Below are 20729 nucleotides of genomic sequence, written 5' to 3' on the forward strand. Positions count from 1 at the left end.
ATTGGTTTGTTAACGTCGTGTTTACCTCTCTCGAGACGCCGATTTTTCTTCCTTTCCTCGTCCTGTTCCTTCCTTCGAGTTAAGAGGAGAATTGGCCTCTATTGCGAGTGAATAGCTACCCGAGCTTCTTTTTCGTGCTCATTTCTCGAAACATCAAACGACTAAAAGATGGTCGATTTACTGGAAAACAGCTCAGCCGGCTATTTTTCTCGATTCTAATTTACCGGTTATTATTATTTTCCACATACTTTGATTCCTTCTTCGAGAACAGGAAAATAAAAGATACGCGATCTCAATTAACGTGGATTTTTCTCTTGACAAATTTCAAATCGCTTTATTTGCTTCGTCTTACCATAGAAACATAAGAACAATATACGATACATATACATATGCATAGCGTACAAAATAGAATTTTCAACCAGCGGCACCGATATCGTACTCGAGTCTGCGAGAAGTCAAAAATTGCGCATGGACTCTAGTATCGCAAATTTCCACGTTATTTAAGAGTATGATGCGATACTCGCTTAAATTCCAATAGAATAGTCTCGATTAAATTCGACCGATATAGCTAGTCCCTCTATTTAACGGAGACTGAAACGCGAAAGAAAAACGAGGAGAACAACAGCAAGGTTAATAGAGCAGCGCTGTGTTTACTGGGAACGAATCGTGGTCGGTAGGGATCGTTCGAATTATATACCTGGAACAATGACGCCAGCCGGTGTATCTCGACTTTAAATACAAAATTCGTTTCGACTTACGTAACACGATTATGCGAGAATTCGCAAAACATACACGCGGACCATTACGAAACCGATTGGTCTCGACGACTGGATGGCGCCGCAGTGGATTTCGAATGGGTTAACCCGTTCGCAACTTCTGTGGGTCCCTATCGCACCACTAGAAGGAATTTTTTAATTAGAGACGACGGACAAAGGTTGCCTGCACCGTTGTGCGAGAGTCTCATAATAGCCCATGCCCTTTCGACGAATTACACCGAACAAGCTGGAATCCTCACGACGTCATTTTTTTCTTTTCTTTTTTCGTTCCGCACTGCTTTCTTCCAGTCATTTCTAATTTTCAGCCCGCTTCTTCGACCGTACTTGGGACAGAAACTATCGTAGGAATCTACAAAATCCCAAAACATTCTCTACTAAGAGTATTTGTCGGTAGATAATTAACTTCTAGACGGTTGAAGTAGGATTCGGGAATTGCAAGCATTTCTGTTATTATCCTCGAAGATTCTTACTCGAGCGTAGATAATAGAGAGACCTAGATCGGATCATTGTCGTACAGTAAAATGAGAAACGTTTATCAGAAAATAATCTCGACTGATCTTTTCGTTACTACGAGAACGTAACGAAAATTCTTGTTATTTAAACGCTTAAACACTTGTTATTGAAAGATACGTAGGTAGATTGCAAGGTAAGAAGATCGTAAAGAAACTTCAAATACCGCGATAAATTTTTATTGTATTTTTACGTTACAAAATTATCGTCAACGATAATAGGATTGACGCCTAAGAGCTTTACGCGTATGCCAGAAATCGAAAGCATTTTAGGAATTTACAGAACCCAAAAAGATTCTCAGCAAAGACCACTCGCAGGTAGGCAATCAGCTCCATAGACCATCGAACTAAATCTAGAAATCGTTTCTATCGTTACCTGCAAAGATTCTCCGACTCGCCCAGAGGTAGATAACCGAATGGAGACTCGCCTAGCAGGATATGAAATCTGGCTCATAACCAACTGGTTGCTCGCGGAAACTTCCTTTAAACGAGCGAATACTCTAAAGCGGAGCCGCGCCAGGGAATAAGTTTGAAGCCATTTTCTGAAACTCTGTCCGTGGATTCGCGTTCTCTCCGGTCGTTTGAACGTGTCAGACGCGTAATCCAGAGATTCGTTGCGCGTATAACTGCGTACGAGCAAACTCGGGGCGGATTAACCAGTGGACGAGTATTCGCGTAATCCTCTCGCTCTCTTCGACCCTTAGATTCGTTCGACCCGTTATCACAACGGGGATAAGTCCCTGTACAAGGAGCGCCTTATACCTGGTCCTTACGGTTCTTCCGTGACACACGACCGGACTCCATTTCGGTTTATTGGACGTTGGGATCCGTGTCAACCTCGTCCGTGGCGTTCTCTGCGTGCTCGTGTTGTACCTGCGTCGCTTCCCAGTTTCTCTTTCGGTCGAACGTGACCGTGGACCGAGTTTTAGAAACCAGTTTCATCGTTTCTCGAACACAGTAACGTCTCCTTTGGTCGCTTGGGACCCACTCGCGTGCGTAAACCACGGATCGTTATCGCGAGAGGTTGGAAGAAACGCTCGCGGATCGCTTAATTTCTGGTAATCAAGGCGCTTGCCTTTTCTCTTTTCTGCCGATGACAAACTACGATGAGAACTTTGACGTATGAATTTTCTTCTCGCTACGCAACAAAGGATCTTACCTGAAAGTTACAATCATCGAGATTCTTACAAGTTGACAGATGTGAAAATTTGGATTGGGAAATACGAATATGAAAACTAGATTGTTCTTTGGCGCTAGACATTGTTGCTACAAACTGCATACTTCTTGTACGTGCTTCGTCTCTTTACACGTTTTATTCGTGTATTTTATACTTTCTGTATAATTATATTAATAGGACTCGTAGTATTCGTAATGTACAACAGAGACAATGAAATAATATCTTTCCTATATATTTCTGTATCTGTTTGCTAGCTCGGTTTTAATATCAAAGGACGAGAGGTTTGTACAGACGGATATAAACATTTTGGGAAGCGTATCGAGAAGACGTAGGGTATATACTAAAGGGAGGAATCGAGCAAACAGAGGTACGTCTCCTTCGGGATAATTATTTGTAAACTCGCCATTATATTCCCCGAAATACTTGTGTTTTCCCCACAGTGCTTTCCTCTCCCGAGGCGTGTTTGCCCTGACGGGTGTATCGACGCAAAAACCTCGTCGTCATTGCAGTCTCTGGAGGCAAATAAACGTTCTATTGCGATTATCGACTGATTCTCCCAGGAACGCGCATGGTGGCTCGGTTTACTTTGCTTTACCCTCTCGATTTGGCCGGTTCCTGGCATCGGTGACAAGTCACTCGAGTTGCACAAAGCGTGTAACGATTTGGACGACGCGATGCCTGTGTTGTTGTCCCCCTTTTGCTCCGCTCTGCTCTGCTCTTCTCTGCTCTGCTTCCGAGAGGGCGACTCCTGAATCTGACACGTAAAATCGCACGCTTTCAAGCTACACGGCCCCGTTGCTTCATGTCGGTAGCGACATAGTGTCAAAGGCAGCTCGCGACAAAGGGTGCGCAGCGTGGACAGGACTTGACGAAATGCTCGCCGAGGAAGACCTTTTTGTCCCTTTCTACGTCGGCTCGCGAAAGTAATCGGACACTCGCCGTCGAAAATTTTGACGGGTATATTACGTGCGCTATATGGACGATTTTGTAATTCTATCGGTACTTTAATGACAAACGACAATCGCGAGTACGTCGGTAAACCCCGAAACGAATACAAAAATATACAGATATTGAAAATTCTTGTAAGATACTTGTGAACGTTCGTCGAGCTTCCAAAACCTATGGAAACTTTCGACTTCTAAATTTATCAAAACTTTCACGATAAGCAAACGTCCGTAACGTAATACAAAGGCCAAAAGTTTTCTACGCTTCGAGCCATGTTTCAAGCGATTCGAATCTTTCGTCAGCTATACGGATTCGAAAGGACTCGAAGCGTTTCGGATCCCATGACTAATTGTATGGTAATTTCGATCGAAGCGTCGAACTACTAATTAAAGGCCAAGGCAGAAAAAGAAAATAAAGGTAAACGAACTGCAAAGGTGGAGAGAGTGAGAGAAAGAAAAGGTTGTTCGATTGTGCGAACGATTTCATAAAACGACGACAAGCCGCGAAAACAACTCACCGCTATAAATGATAAGGATCTGGCATAATATTAGCCGAGCAAACAAATTTCGATCGGCTGAATCAAACACGCTGGCTTTTAAACGCGACACGCTCTCGCGGTTCTATTTTAAATCCGAGGGAACGATAGATGGCTTTCTACAAGCTACGCGATTAAATCACAGCAGAATACAGCAGTATTATGGCGTTAAGTGGTTAGCGGAATTTTGCTACGGTAATCCTTTGCACTCGGTATGCAAGTTACGATTTTTTACGTTCCATACGACCTTTCATAAAAATTTCTTTCGCGATTTCCAACGAAATCTTCTTCTCGAACGTTTAAATGCAAAAGATCGACGATGGCAACTAATAATAATTACAAAATAGACGCTGCCGGCGATATCTTGTTAAAATATTCATCTCGGATCAACCAGATTTTCCCGAAGCTTCCGAAAAATCGAAGGATAATTCTATTTCCAAACAAGAGTTTGTCCTTCCACGAACCGACCAGATTATACCACAGCTACAACTTAAGGAAGCGATCAAGTGCGAATGATCCTAAACAACTAGGAAAACTCCATCGGAGGCGTCCAACTTTTAGTTTACCCTACGACAAAACTACTCTGACTCTTCCTAACGTCCAAATTATTATCCCATGTTTTCTTCTGTGAAAGAATTGTCCCCAGCTTAGTATCATTCGTGTATTCAGGTTCCATGGCGAACCCTTCCCCCTCTATCGGACCAAGTATCCGTGTCCAGTGGAAAAGCCGAAGGATATTTCTCGGGAAGAGTGACCGTTTGTATATCGAGGGAGAAACGCGTGTCTGTAAATATGTACACTGTGTACACTCCGAATCGAAGATAGCTACAGTGATTCACGAAAGTATCTCCGTGCACGCATAGAAAATTTGTACGTGTATTATACAAAGGACTCTGAAATTTCATTAATACTACGACGAGACGCGATAATTGCGACCATCTTGGTATGTAACTGATCGTTCTTCCCCTGTAGTCTTCAAATACAATAGCGTGCAAATACTTTTTATAGCCGTCGTACAACTCACGTGGTGAAGCGGACTCGAGAAGATCAGGATTGTCGATTCGGTGCACGTATCAGTGACCGGTGTCGGCCCACGATTCTTCTCTCTCGCATTGACAGTCGTGAAAGTTAGTTTTTTTCTTTGCTCGCGCCTCTCCATTCCGCATACTTACATATGTATGTCTTCCTATTAATAGGAAGCCTCAAACCGACCGGAAGAACCGGTCTTCGCGATTCCTCCGTATATCTTATCCATTCTTGTAGCGACTCCTCCGAATGCTCCATTCTCGTCCACTCTTCGAACGTGTTATGCGACTATTCAGTGCGCGTATACACAGATTAATACGCATAGTTTTCCGTTTGAACGCGAAAGCTTGACCTAATCGGCGGGCCATCTGATTGCCTTTCAGCGTATGAAACTGATGTGGCGAAAATGGCCTGTAAAGAAGTAGCTAAACGCATCTCTTTCTGGTCTTGCGTAAATAGGGAATCTTGCTTGTTCTTCCGTCGACGATCTTTCTCATAGACGAGGTTCGTGAATCCTGACTACGTTATTAAATCGAGAATACAACTCGTGTGTTTCGTTTTTTACAGCGCAACAGTTATATCAGAATTGTCCCTTTAATCGATCTTAGGGACAAACGTGTACTTTTCCAGCCACTTCGTAATTTGAAAATTATTTCTCGTTGTATCAAAGTGTTGTACACTGTAAAAAAAGTTGAAATTGAAAAAGATTCGATTACGCGTAGGAAACCGTTACGAACATCGATAGTTTGGTGTGATATACAGACCAAAGGGTCAGGGTCTCGTTTCCAGTCTAGTGGAAATTATCGATCGATGTTTTCTGGCCACGTGGGGCAACCAACACTTTCCACCGTTCACACGGTACAGGAGCGAAAGAGTTTTCTGTATACGGATCTGTTATGAAAAGCTTGTAAAAGCACCTCAGGACAATCAGGACGATGGTTCATTGTGTCAGAGTTCCTTCTTGAGAATGGACTTTCCATTATCGTCGTTCGACTCATTAGCGCACACCTGCGAGTTGCTTTGGAAGAATTCGAAGCCGTTGGTTACTCACCTCTACCCATCTTAACTGTCTAAAGAGAGTGAGTGCGGTGCTCGGAGGAAATTGTAGCTGGCAGCTGCTCCACAGCCTCCTTAGTAAGATCCTCACGTCCTTCGTAAGTAATTCGTGAAGCGAATCCCGCCAGTCTCATCCTCCTAGCTAGCTAGCGAGGACGTTGTGACTGCAGAACTCTTCAGGATTATTCGCTTTGCAACTTTGTGACAACTTGTCGATCGAAACAATACGTTGCAGCTTATACGCATTTTCGTTTAGTCTGTTGATCGCTTTGGTCGACCACTGCAGAAAGACAGAAACTTTCGGAATAATAATTTTCACGGTTATTTGAAGAACGACAAAGTCGTTATGCGAACGACAGACGAGATAATACGTGAAATACTTTGATACTTTGGTATTAAAAATGACGTTGTTTCTTATTCTACTTATCTTTCGAACTTTCACTTGTATACTATAGATATACTTGTTTTAAGTTTAACAGATTCGTCGATAGAAATTTGTTCTGACGCTATTCTGTCTGTGAAAATACATTGCCTCGACCTTATTGACGTAGAAGTATTATCAGGCTGTAGAGGCCGATAATCGGTGCCGCTATCTGACAGTACACAGCTCGGTACCTAATGCGAACTCGTGACATTGTCGTGATGCGCGTTTCAGCGTGATTCCTCTTTTACCCATCGCGCGTGTTGCGTCAGAGATACGCGTGTCGAGGGTCGTCTCACGCGCGAACACCAACCATCATTATCCGCCGTCATCGACGTCAGTTTCGTATCATTCTACGTAATATCAACCCTGCGAGTGCTCGCTAAAATTATCAAAACTCGTAGTCTTCTTCGAAGACGATCGAACTGTTTATAAAATTTCAATATGTTTTACATAACATGTACGATATGGGATAAACATACGATAAGATAAGCGGTGAAATATTTTCGTGAGTCAATGTATTGGAATATGTTATCTTATTTATATCTACAATAAGTAAACTAATCGTCGTAAGCATCTCAAATTGCCCTCACGATGTTCTGTCGTCGCTTGAGCAATGTACCGATGTTAACACTTAACAGTTAAATACGCGACTCGATGAAGAACGACGAGAAGAAAGAACGAAAAAGAACGGAGGAACGAGATACTGTCATGGAGAATAGGAACGGAACGACATCTGAGTCAGGGAACTTCTTATCGCTTGTGTTTAACTGCGCAAAAATGCTCCAAGTGAAAAACATCGTTAATACTTCGGTCAGCATAGTCAGCTCTCGTTCTCTTCTTCGCAACAACACGAACACTTCTACACCTTTTTTTTCTTCTTTCTCCGCCACCATCTTCATCCGACCCCTTTTTGTAAAACCGAGTCTGCGTATGAAACTATACCTGTGTAAACAAGTCGTTTATCGACTATAAATACGAACGAGTTGGACATGTGTACGCAGGTGTCTCGTGGGTCACGCGTGCCCCAACCAGGAGTAGCAAGCTGTCGCGTGTTTCTTCAGCGCGAAAATGACGGTGGCTGATTCTTCGTTCGCTAAATAGGAACGCTATGATATAGCTTGGTCGTAAATTTAAGGTATTACGAAGCGATACCCATTGATGTTGCCGCGCTTAGACGTGTTTTGTACGAGCGCGTATAATTTTGGCATGTGAAAGTTATCTGCGTATATTTACAGATATTTCACTTTCAAATTTTTTTTCCTACTGTCGGTCCCCTATATCTTATAGAAGAAACAGAAAAAAACAATTTCGAGTCGACGCTTCCTGGCTCCCTGCTGCTTTTGAATTCCTTCGTTCTCGTGTCGATTTCTTCGAAAACCAGCTCCTTATTGACTTTAGAACCGTGCCACGTAGTCTCTACCTGATATACCACATTTTTTATGATTCCATTTATTCTGCTAAACTACCACTATTTCGAGAAACTTAATTAAAAGTTGTGGTGGTTTGACACTTTTCGTCCTGGCAATTTGCATACGCTGGCATACAGTGGCACACTGTGACGTCCTTCTGTGCTAAACGCAACAGTGGGTCGAATTTCGGACGAGAATTGCCGATGCCGAAAGCGACGCGATAGGCAAATAGATTGATTAAAATTCCAAGGATGTGCTCGCTTGGCCTTCAAAAGCTTAACAAGCTGCGGCCCGGATGCGCGTAACGCTCACGACCTTGCAATGGCCGCACCGAGTTCGCAAATCATTTTGCAAGACGCGTACGCGTCCTTGGTTCGTCCCACCACTCGTACCGTGCCACCTGGTCACGTTGAATTTCAGATCCCCCCATCTTCGTGAGAAAACATTTTCTTCGTCCAACTTCACGCCTGTTATCGAAGATTGCTTCGCTACTCTGAGAGTTCCTAGATACGCGTTCCTCGAGATGCTCATTTCAAGATTGTCGTTTGACTCGTGAGGAACGTAATATTCAGTGACACGGTGCATGTGAACTTTTATACGTTGTCAGACGTCGAAAGCTAAAGCGATGTAATTGCGATTTTTAATACACCGCGTAATTTATTTAAAGAAATGAAAGATAAATGTAGCTGAAATACGATAAGTTAATGGCATAAATTAAAATTTCAAAAATTGTATATAGCGCGTAGAATCGGGAAGAAGGGGATGAACGCCTAGGAAATACGATATTTTATCGAACTTTTTCCGAGGAATGCTCGGCACGTTTCGAAGAACCGGCGTGTAATTAACCGACTAATCGTCGTCCACGCGATAAATTACGAGAAAATATTCGGTTTGATAAACGGATAAGCCCCACGATCCGTCTGTGCACGCAATGCCAGAGTTCGATGCTCGTCGTGTAAGTTTGTAAGACGTCGTCTCGACGCCGGGCGTCATTCATACGCCGGCTTTCGAACGAATCATCGATTGCGAAACACTTCCTAGAAATACAAACCTCGATTACGATGGACTGATCCGTGCGTTCGTGACGGACGTATTATCGTATGGTGTCGAATTGCAAAAACTGATTCACTCGCAAATACTCCCGTAACCGTGGCTCGTGTTACGAGATCGTCGAGGAGATGGTGTCAATGGAGAAGGGTTGTCCACTCTAGACTTCCCACATACCAGGTCAACGAAAGAAACCCGCATAGATCGTTTTGCACTACGGTTGACCCAATGAAACGTATCCAACCACGTTATTTTAGTTACACGTATTTGCATTTTTTAACGAATCTCGAGCTTGTCGTTCAAAAATTCTCCGCTATTTCTAATGGATTGCAGGTGGTCGTGAATCTGGTTCGAGATCTACGATTACAAATTAAACGGATCGTACAGATTTTCTTTTTTCTACTTCGTTTTATTACGTATACACGATAAACATGTATATGGATACAAGACAGGGTTGTTCGATTCCAGTTAAATCCCGGAGAAGATAAAAGTTTCCAATCGTGCAACGGACGTTCCAAATTTCCACAATGTTGAAGAATGTGACGTAAGTAACGTGCAACGTCATGGAACTTTTCCTAATCATACCGCGACCATAGAATCTGCATATTCGTGGCGACAAGGATTGCTAATTGGTCGATTACAATTTCAAATGGCCGTGTTTAATCGTACCGACGACTTGTCTATAAATAGATATCTCTTCGGCTCGATTTTCCTATCCGCTAGAGGCGGCTATTTAAAGAAACTAGTGTTGTTTTAAAAGCCGAGATACGTCGACGCATATCGACAACGACGGAGCGGTTTTTCACGTTCGAAGAACAATGCGTGAACGTTTGACGAAACACACAGGCGTGCACAATCCAAAGGAATTCGCGATAAGCCAGTTTCCTTTCCAGGTCGCCCATCAATTCGGAAGTGACATGCGCGGCCTACTGACGGCGTCAAGGTTAGATAATAATTTTTTTCTGATCAAGAGAAACACGGTGTCGCTTCTGTCCCAGCCGTTTTCACGATAATACGCACGACCTAGCTTTGAAAACCGGTTTCTTTAGTGGAATAAATTGAACCGCGGGACAACCCTTTTTTTTTTTTTTAGCGATCGTCACGTACGCACGCCACTGCATCGTGGTCTTTTAATGGCTAGTAAGTATAGTTTTTTTTTTAAGAATTCTCCCGGTTAGAATAGAGAGGAGGCTGATTCTCTTTTTACGTGGATTATGTTTCACCGATGGCAATTAAAGAGAAAGTAACGGAGAGACTGTCGACGAGTACGGACATCGCGATTTTGTTGCAATCGCTGAAATGGCGGTCTATGCTAATGGATCTTTGGGATTCTAGATACACCGCGCTCATGATTTAGGAAGATAAAAATATAAGGAGGTGATTCCATCTTACACTAATTCCAGCGAATCTACGAAGAGTAATTTAAAATAAATCGAACTGGACTTTTAAACCATACGTACTAATACATACGACTAATACCATACGTACACGTGTCTATTTCGCTATTCTTCTTTATAAATTTTCAAATTGCTTCCAAATTTTAATGACATCGTAAAAACTTTTGTGCAACGCGCGTAATATATTTGAAAAAGTTTCCCAAATTCTCTCTTGCTACACGCGTTCAAATACTTTCGCGCGCCATAAATACAGAATGCTGACGCTTTCGAAGACAGAAACTCCGCGTTCTTCCATCTCTCACCGGCTTAATGCTCGACTCTCGTTGCCCAGTTTCGAACCCATGTACCGTCGGTAATCGCGTTAATGCGATTTCATGAGAAATCGTCACGCGACGACGGTATTCGTGTCCCGACGAAATAACGACTTTATCGATTCTCCTTTCTCGTGGAGGTTGCGTAACCCATGCTGTGCGTTAGTCATCGAATGGCGAACACACACGATCGGCGGCGAGACGAGTAACGTGTAAGTGGCAGTGATTGAAAATAACCGGTCGCTTTGGTCGGTTCTAGCATCATATAAATTAACGACACACAGAGATATCACGGCCCCCTATATTTGTACGACGCCGGTGCAAGCTCGGTCTTTCGCGATCGAACGTAAATATCGATTTTCGAGCAATGATTACGCGGCTTCGTTACGCTCTGCTTGCATGCAAATGCAACCAGCACCGAGTACGATCCTTTTTTGGAGCGACGAATTCGACGAGCCTCGTTCTCTCGACGTTTCAAACGTTCCGATTACTTCGTTCGATTAACGACACTCTAAATTTAAAGTTCGCGATAAAATATATGAAATATTGAAAGTATACGTTATGATATTTAGTATGCGAAATAAACGTCTATCGAGGAAAATCAGCAAAAACGTACTTACGTTGTGGTTTCTGCCGTGACCTTCGTGTGCAACGATGTAATAAATCATTTGTTTCCAAGGTCACAACTTTATTTAATTGCAACAATATATCCGAGCGTAACGAAAATTCCTCTTATAATTCCGCTCCCCCTTTTCTGAATTAATCGCGAGAACGATCGGACGATCTCAACTATCCGTCGATCGAGTATCTTCGCTATTCCAAGGAGAATATATTTCTTCCTCTGCGTTCTTCCACGGTTCGCGAATTCGGTCAATGCACGAACAACAACGCTCGAAGAAGCTAAAAAGAATGCACCGACTGTCGCGTTGCATAATACAGTTGTGTGCGATGTTTTTTTTTCTACGCATCTGCGGTATGCATGATGCATGCGACGATAGCGCGCAATATTTTCGTGACCCCGAGTTGACATTGCCGAAAGTTACGAATACGGGCGACGATAGAGGATGGATTCGTTGGAGTGGAGGCCAAGGTTAAGGTCGGCCCCCACCGTACACAATGCCAGTCGTTCATCCGGCTCTCTTGCCTGCTGACTCTCTGCCTACCTTTCTGTTGCGCGCCTGTTTCGTTTGCTCGTGTCTTCCTGCTGTTGTTCTGACGTAACTTCCGTCCACAGGCGCGATCTCCACGGTCATCGCCACGATTTTTTCGCATCCGCTCTACGAGCCTGAAAAAATACGATCTGTATTTTTCCATCGGAGCGTGTGTCACGTGCGAATCGTTGAAAAGTTGAGCCAGTCGATTTTGTAATGATTTCACAATTATTCTTTATGAATTTCTCGTAAGAGTTCTCGTTTTTTCGATGTCTTAATAAATAAATGTCACAAAAGCTTAAGTCAGAGTAGCACCTCGATTTTACGAACATCAAGTTGGACGAAAATTCTTCCGGTTTATCGTTCGCAGTTCTAAACATTGTATCGAGACAAACAAAATCGACAAAATTTGCAAAGAGCGAAGTTAATCCGGCCGACTTCCGGGAATCGCGTGTGTCAAGTTTAGACGTCGCGAATCACAATAAAAATATTCATATTAACGTATCTCTGACCGCGATATGCATGGAGATCCAACAACGTAGAACGTAAACGAACCGGAGGTAGATAGAACGGTACACGCATATCGCTACAACGATATTCTCGTCCAGGAACTTTGCAGAGTTTCCTCAGCATCGATTTCCTCTTCGAAGTAACAAAACATGCTCTACCAGGGAGCGTACTCGTTTCGTCGTGGAATCTAGTCGACAGAAGTTACTTGTCGTTGGGATAGACGTCAGTCGCAGGCGCTTGCAGAATCAGACATCAGGGTCAGCCGAGTGTGAAACGCAGATACGTGCTCTCCCGTGTTCCAACGATGCGCGTTCCTCGCGTCGCCTCGAACCGAATCCTCGTCTACCACCGTCGAGTTCCACGTCCCTTCCGACGTTGTAGACATTATCTAGCCGAGAGCAATTTCGAGAATTCAGTTTCCCTTCTGCGAGATTTCAAAGTTTTACGCGTCGATCGAGGGCGGAGGTACGCTTCGCGTTCGTCCGGCTGCAAATTCTTCCATTCGGCTGGGTTTATATTCCGCGACTCTTTTTCTTTCTGGCATATGAGCCGGGGAAGGTAGGCACACGCGTATCCACGCGTATTCCCTGGCTGGCACGCACGCGAAACTCAATGACGAGTGGTAGAACGCAGGCTACGTATCTTCAGCGAGCTCGTTTTCATCGGCTTGCGAGGATAAACGTACGAGTTCAAAAAGCGACCCTCCCGTTATGCGACACGTCGAGGGTTATCAAGCGAAGGGAGGAACGGAATTATTACGTATCATGAAACGCAGGATCCCCGATTTTTTCTGCTGTATTTTTTTAACCCCAAAAATTTCGTCGAACAATATAGCGTATAGGAAAAGTGTATTAGGTACCATCGTAATATTTATGCAATTTATAGTCGTTGTAATTGTTAGAACTAATATATAATCGTTAAAGAGAAAGTATAAAGTACAATATATATTTCTATGTTCCGTTGCAGGCAAAGTTGCGGTGCGAATGGAATCTTCTCCCGTCGACTGGATTTCAGCGCTTTCAACAGCCTGCCACGCACTAAACTCAACTCCTATCACATTAAGGTAAAAGAACAACTAATCTTGCATTGCGTTATTTAAATTAATATCTCGTGTATCGTACACTTTGTCGGATCGTGTTCGAGACTCGATCTCACGCTGTACACGTTAACCACGACTGGGGAAAGTTTGAAATAGTAACCTCGCTAGAGCTGCGGGAAAAGCGAAGAGGAGCTATACGGGATTCCTTAAAGCGGAAGGTACGCGATAGAGCAAGGTCACGGTGACTGCCGGCAGATCCTCTTGCTTTAAGTCCGTCTAAGAAATTCTCCGCTTCCATTCTTCTCCCTTTTACTCTTATACAGTAGATACAAGAAGCATTCGTACGCCATTGTATTTATTGTACGCGTTTGTATATCAATTAACTGCAAGTACGCGAAATTTGTCGTATCTTTTAGTACATACATGCATAGTACATAAATTACGAGAACTTGATGCTATCGTATCCTTTCGTTTCCATTTAACACGTAGTATGTGTATATTATTCAGGCAGTTATCTCAACCCTGATAATTCCGATAATTTGGTAATTGATCGCTGAAATTTCAACTTCCTCAATTCTGCGTCGTACGTTCGTTTCGTTATTGTAAAGAAAAAGAGCTATTCTACGTTCAGTTTTGTCCATCCGTGGCTCAGAATTTGTTAACAAATTATTCAAGAAACGTATCGCGCTGGAACTCACAATCCTTAAACGTAGCTCTTGAGAACGCCATGCGCGTCGCGTATGAATTCTCCACCCTGAGATCTCGTCGAAATAATCTCTCACGCGAAGTCCGCTTCGCTTTTCGTCTGCGTTCACCCTGTAACGAATCCTTTGGCTTGCCGGACTACGCCGTAACACTGTCGTCCTACCCCAAATACGAGGCAAAATCAATACCATTTCCCACGCGGTGGTTCGTGCACTTACACCCCCTGTTCGTGTGTGATGCACGTTCACGTGACTCGTTATTACACCGGAATCTCGATTCCATCGCATTCAGCCGTGTATGCACACACGCGAATATTATAGATATATATTTCAGAGGGAGAGCCTGTCGAAGCTCTTGGTCTGGCGTTTAATCGTCCCTCTGGCGACGAGACGCGTACGCGTTGCGGTAGGTCGATCGATGAAGAAGATACGGGCCTGTTTGATACGGCATCGTACGTTTCACGCGATCGTGCAGAGAATTTTTTGACGATTTTCGGAGTAGATGGTGGATATTTATGGGTTTGTGAAAAATTTGATGAGAATGCACGGGATATCCAAAATTATGCGTTGCATTTTTAAAGATCGTATTTTAAATTCTGACGATCTATAGCGATGCTGCTCGTGTTTGCGCATTTTTGGAAAATTTAAAGGAAAAATGTATCGAATATGCGTGATATTCGGGGCTGTGTAAATTATCTAAAGCATGGGATTCGTTTTATTCGTTTAGTGCGTGAAATACGCGTATCTGCTCTTAAATTCGAAATCTTTCGTTAGAAATTTAAGGTCGTAGAACGATTGTAATGCGATTAATTCGACGGTTCGTTGATTCTCGAAAAAAGGTGGAAACGATACTTTTAAATTCCGATGATTTGTAACTAAAGCGCGAGTGTTTACGTGCATGGGAAATTTAAAGGTGCAACGAAAGGGAACAATATGCTTTCATTTCCACAATGATTTCAGTGGCGTCACACCGGTGGTTCGTAGTTCGTATTTCCGTTTGCGCATTTGCAACGCACGCGGTGGCGATGAATCGATGGATTACAAATTGATTAAACGACATGGTTACACAGTGGTATAAATTCGCCCGGTAACAAGCGATTATACACCGACGGATCGATAGGGCTGGGCGAATGAAATTAATATGTACGAGGAAAGTCAATTTAGTAATCGTCGAGCACGTGATTTATGTAGCAGAAAAACAGCTCGATCCAAAGATACTTTACTCTCGTCGGACCACCCTGTATTATACGTGTCCGTGTAATAGCCCCGTATGTAATAGCCAGTTTGAAAGCGTGTTGTTGCACCTTCGTTTCGACTTTCAAATTACCCACCATTTCGAGCGCCGACTGGCACGAGTTGAAAAAAGAGAATAACTAGTAAAATAGCCGGCGTGTCTTCCCCTCTGAACTCCGCTAAACGGCGGTGAAACGTTCCGAAACGAGCAACCATAACGAAGTATACAGTGGCTCACAAAATTATCTACGCGAACTGTAAACAATCGCCATAGAAAATTTATAGTAGATATTAAAATATTATTACTACTCTTAATGAGTAACTTAGATTTATATTCTGATGATTCGACAAAGAGGTCAGAAGATATTACTTTCAGTTAGCAATTCGTCGTAAGCGTTCGAATACTTTTGCGAGCCACTGTACGCGTACAGAAGTAGCCACCCTCTCGCATTTTCATTGCCAGGACCAATGCACGGTTGGTCCACGAGGGTTACCGCCGAAAAACATCGGCGAGGGTTAATTTGCGACTTACATAGCCGGTCGTTAGTATCCTGAGCGCAAATTCTACGATATCGTTAGCTCGCGGACTACGCTCGCGTTTTGTGAAATACGCACGGGCATAACAGAATGGGGAAGGCAGCGTGTGCTCTTTTCACGTCTGGCTCTCTCGTATAACCTTTCATCGCGAAGCTGCGTTTCAGCTCTCCAGGAAGATAGGCCATAAAAGGGACCTGCCTGTTCGCCTTTCCTTCGTCCACGGTGCTCCGGGCGTTATTTATTCCTTTTGCAAACGCAGAAAAGGCGCATGCTTTATTAGAAGCAACAATGAATGCAACATGGCGTAACGCGAGTTTACGGCGCGAATTCCTTTCGTTCGAGCCGCGCGAGACGAATCACGCGAGGGATTCTCCAACGTCCGCGCGAAAAAGTCGCGCGTTTCCGTGCTTTAAGGTTCGCGGGAAATAAAAGCGAGCCAGTTTCTAGCGTGTGCGGCGTTATCTTGCCGAGAGCTCTCCCATCGTTCCGCGACCTATTGCGCAATAGGCCCCTTTTGTCGGTTGCTTTCGAGCGCTATCGCTCGCTTTTCTCTCTTTCGATGTTCGCTTCGTTGATCGTTGGACAGAGATTCGAATAGGCGAGGAACGATCGATGTTTTGTAGCGGATACACGGCTTTGCATATGCAGTAATTCTAGGTGGATCGAAGAGGAACCGACCCTCCAAACTGCACGACTCACCCTCTGTTTGAGGTCCTCCCATGGCAACGCATCACCTAACAACGCACGCTTAGGGATAGTCTTCGTGCAATTCGATCGAAATATTTAACGTCGCATGTTTGAGATGAATTGGTTCGTTGCACAACAGAGCACGTCCACACGTAGCCGTAACAACCAGGGCCGTTATTAACGCTATACTATTACTGTGTAGCTAAGTGTATTTCGAAGCTAACACGTAGAATAATTTCGATTCTTGTAAACGGGTAATACGTCGGTATATGGCGTCAAAGATGTTGTAACTAAGCAACCACAATTTTGTAATAGCCGAAGATGCTTCATCGTTGATTCGGAACTACGGTATAAAGCCACTTGTAAGAAAGCCGACAGGGATAACAAGTAGCAGCGAAATATTTCCAAACACCGTGTCATACTTGCAGCGAATCTACTGTAAAAAAATCAAATTTTCCCAACGATTCGAAATATTTTCAGCCACGCTTGATAGCCGCGATCCGTGGAATCAACCCTAGTATATTCGTCAGTATCGGGGGTTGATCAGAACACAACCCTTTGCTGTCGAACTGCAGAATGCAAGGTTTGCCTTTTGAGCGTTGAATACCAATATGGAGACGGCACTGGCGCACCCTTTGCCCCGCGGTCACGTCGCTTTTAAAACCAGGGATTGCTGGCGCGAATTGGAAATCACGACAGGACCGTTTCTGTGTGTATTTCTCCTGTTCCTCCCTCTTGTATTATAACGAACCGTGTCCAGGTTTTAACCCCCACACTCCTACAGAGCTTCTAGATAATTTGAGTTCCCTATATTATCGATCCATTCAAATATACCATAAAAATTCCGTTTATCTAAAAGATATACTCGTTTATACCCGATACAAGACGCGGTTAGAGCAGATAGTAAACAGAGCGATGAAAACGTAAAGGTAGCGTGTTACGGTGCAATTACTTTGTTATCCGGTGTACTTTTAAATTAGGGTGTGGCTAGGTTACTATGTACTTTTAGATCTCTGCACTCTGCCATCATCGGTATTCTATCAGCACACAGATTCATCGAACGTTGACGAGCCAGTAATTCGGATCCTTGTTTCGCACGCGTTTCTCTCTATACTCTCTCTTCGATGCATCGTTAAAACTCGTCTACAACCCTTCTATCTGCGAAATGCAAATGTTTGGATTGCAAAGCAATCGCGTAGCGCGTTGGGAAGAGTCGTAATCTCTGCTCAGATTAAACCTCGCTCGAACGTAAACCGTGTTCGAAGATTTAAAAACGATTTCACGTTTCAGTAGGATGAATTTTAAATACATTGCCGAAAGCGAAAAGAATTTGTTGGGATGAAAGGCGATTTCTTTTTAAAAATACCCAATAGGATGACGAAATTTTGTAACAAGTTGCTACAAACCGCCATTTTTTTTAAAAACTAGTTTCGCAGATAAGCGTGACGTTCGATTTTATCCCGATATTATGCGGTATACTCGAAAGAGAAAGAGACTCGTCCAACGAAGTACGGTCGGAAAACGAAGACGGGAAAATTTGGGTAAGTGCCTTGGCCAAAACTCTTTGGACGGTGTGTGTGTATACCAGGCGCGATATTTTGTTGGCGGTTACGAAGGCATGAGCCTCCTTCGCTTTGCGAAGAGTAGCGACTGCGAGAGTTCTCTCTGAATGGCACTCGCGACCGGGGGAGCAGAGATTAATTAAAAGCACGACGTTGAAAACCTTTTGCCTGCGGTTCAGTCGCTTCTTCCAGTACTCGAGAATCTCTATCCCTATTCCGAGTTTAACTCTTTCTCTGTCTGTCTGTCTGTCTGTCTGTGATTTCTCGTTCCGTCGATTCGATGGACATTGATTCCCGATGAACTGACGCTGATGTACGACAGCGGGCTTAACCGGTTGGAGCTAATAGGAAACGCCAGCCGGAATTTATCGTGCACCGTGTGTGTACCGGTAGATATCGATGTCACCGATTCCTGCTCGTCTTGTTCCTTGTCCATGTCGTCGGCCAAACAGAGACTCTCGGCGGCAAGTAAGGAGAGATATCGAGAGATCGACCGTATATCGACTTCTTTTTTGCAAACGTCGTAAAGGAAATCGATTCCGTGCCAGGCTAATTGCTGTTTCGAGTTTTATAGGGTTTCGAACGGCTCCTCGGGTAACTTTGCACGATGGAACATCGCTTGGGAATTTTAGGATATCTTTGAACGTGTTTCCTTTCTTTTTATATGGAGAACATCAGAGATATGGAGAACTATATATTTTGTTTTTTTATTCGTTCGTTTCATACGAATACAAGAAGCCATAAAGCGATGAATAAATAGAAGAGGAAATGTAAAATGATAGACGATAGAGTAGGCGGTAGGACGACAAATATTATATACACCGTCGTTCATGATACAAAGATTCAGTCGATTCGAAGATACTTTAGGAAATTGTCAATGTTTCGTATAACGCTGATAATTAATTCCATCTCGAAGCGTCGTATAATTTGTTTCGTGCTTAAAATTTGCATTCTTCCTTTTGATTTACCGCTTCGCGTTTACCTCATCGTTTCACCTGGCATACTATAGCCGATAGCGAAGTTAACGATGCAATTCCACGAACGAATGTAGTTAAGAGAATTGATAACAGTCGACGCGTCGCGTCGTTGGTACCGGAAGTGGCTCTTGCGATCCTCGAGGATTAAACCACATTGGTCTGGCGCCGCATCGAACGCAAGGAGAGGGTGGCTCTTTAAGCCGGCGAATTTCTCCATGGACGTTGCAAGAACCGTGTTATTCCTAAGATAGTTTCTAAGTAATATAATCTCGAGGCGCGCGTCTAGCCCCTTGCTTGTCGGCGCTGATTAAATTCAGAGGTAGCAGGAAACGATGGACGCAGAAGTTCGGTCGGTTGAGTTTTCCGCCAGCAGTTCCAGGGATCTGGCTTTCCTAATTTCGTTATGTCGAAACGGAGAAACTACCCCCGCAGTGTGTATACCCATACTTCTCAAACCGTTTCATACGCAACGGTCCAACTTTTATCAGATTCTGGAATTTTTCACGAACTTGTTTCCTCGCGAGATCGTCGGTCGCTCGTTTGAATCGAAGTTAAAGTAAATTTCAGATCGCGGGGAGAAGAATGGACAAAGTTATGTTTTTCATATATCACGCAGACATAGGAATTTTATACCACCAATTTCTAGTTTTTTGTTTTATTATTAGGTTTTCCTTTTGCGCTTCTTAGTTGTTAGAGAACCGAACGTTATTGTTTTTTGTATATTTAACGTATTGTCGCACAGTTGCATACGTTGTCGGGCTCAGAAACGATGGGACCACTTTCTTTGCTTTTCCGTGTTACAACTTGGATATTTGCGAGAGTCAAACTCGATCGAGCCTTCACCCCATCTGTGGGTTAAACTTTCCTATTGCTTCAACGAATAGGAAAAAAACATCACCATCGACGTATCGCTTCCCAAGGGAACTATTTTTTTCTTTTCTTTTTTTTACAAAAATGCTTATAAAAGTAGTTCCGTTAGTTTTAGATCAGACCGCGTATATTCGAATTGGGAACAGTCGCAGATTGAAACGAGAATCGCTGGTTATTATTCGAGAGTGCGGCCTGTTCCTCTCGTTTTCTTTTAGCCCCTCTCTCTTTTCCCCTCGTCCCTCCGGCTTTATTCCTTTTTTCCTTTTTTGTTTTCCGATGGGTACATTTTGTGCGTTAACCCTCGTTCCAAGCTCGTCTCGCGACGCACACAATAGAGCTTTGCATTAAAGGTCATTAGCTTAAACGTTCGCCTTCCTGTTGCGCAACCCGCGCAATTCACCGACTCGTTGCTCGCGAGCGAGCGTATTTCAGAGAGAAATAATTGTGCCGATTTTTTCGTTCGACTACCCTTTTTTCCACGAACGCATTCTCGTTACTCGTTCAGTTTCCCCTTTATTTCCGCCTTGCCTCTCATTTTACCAGGTTCTTCGCTCGGCGCTTCGAGTCGCTTTCCTCGAAATTGAAACAAGGAGAATACGATACTGCGTATTTTGAAAGACACGTGGATACATATTTTATTTCTCCCCTCGCATTATATACTTTTCTAAACGTCAGAATATAATTCTACGCCTTAAAATAGATACGCGCGAAAGAAACGAACAAATGCTATAAAACGATGTACAAAATGTAACTTATAGACGAACGTTACGATTTATGGTTAACGTGGTACAAAACACACGCTACCTTATGGTACAATCTGATGCTTGAGGATCGACGTTGGTTTAAC

At 43.5% G+C, this 20729-nt stretch overlaps 1 protein-coding gene across 4 annotated transcripts in view; it reads left to right on the plus strand.

Annotated features, from left to right (window-relative positions):
• LOC117240273 (headcase protein) overlaps positions 1-20729 on the plus strand; it is a 158558-nt gene that overhangs the window by 15040 nt on the left and 122789 nt on the right. For 2 of the 4 annotated variants that reach the window (XR_004494646.1, XM_033506259.1), the window contains exon 2: positions 13240-13336. Coding sequence is in view for 3 of the 4 variants with exons in the window: in XM_033506259.1 (XP_033362150.1) it covers positions 13240-13336 (97 nt within the window). In the remaining variant the exon portion in view is untranslated. Of the gene's footprint in view, positions 1-8423; positions 8485-9645; positions 9848-13239; positions 13337-20729 lie in introns of those variants that run through there. The other 2 variants (XM_033506261.1, XM_033506260.1) reach the window with 2 other exon arrangements.

The sequence above is a fragment of the Bombus vosnesenskii genome, unplaced genomic scaffold, assembly GCF_011952255.1.
Source record: "Bombus vosnesenskii isolate JDL3184/JDL3185 unplaced genomic scaffold, Bvos_JDL3184-5_v1.1 scf7180000014579, whole genome shotgun sequence".
Lineage (NCBI taxonomy): Eukaryota > Metazoa > Arthropoda > Insecta > Hymenoptera > Apidae > Bombus > Bombus vosnesenskii.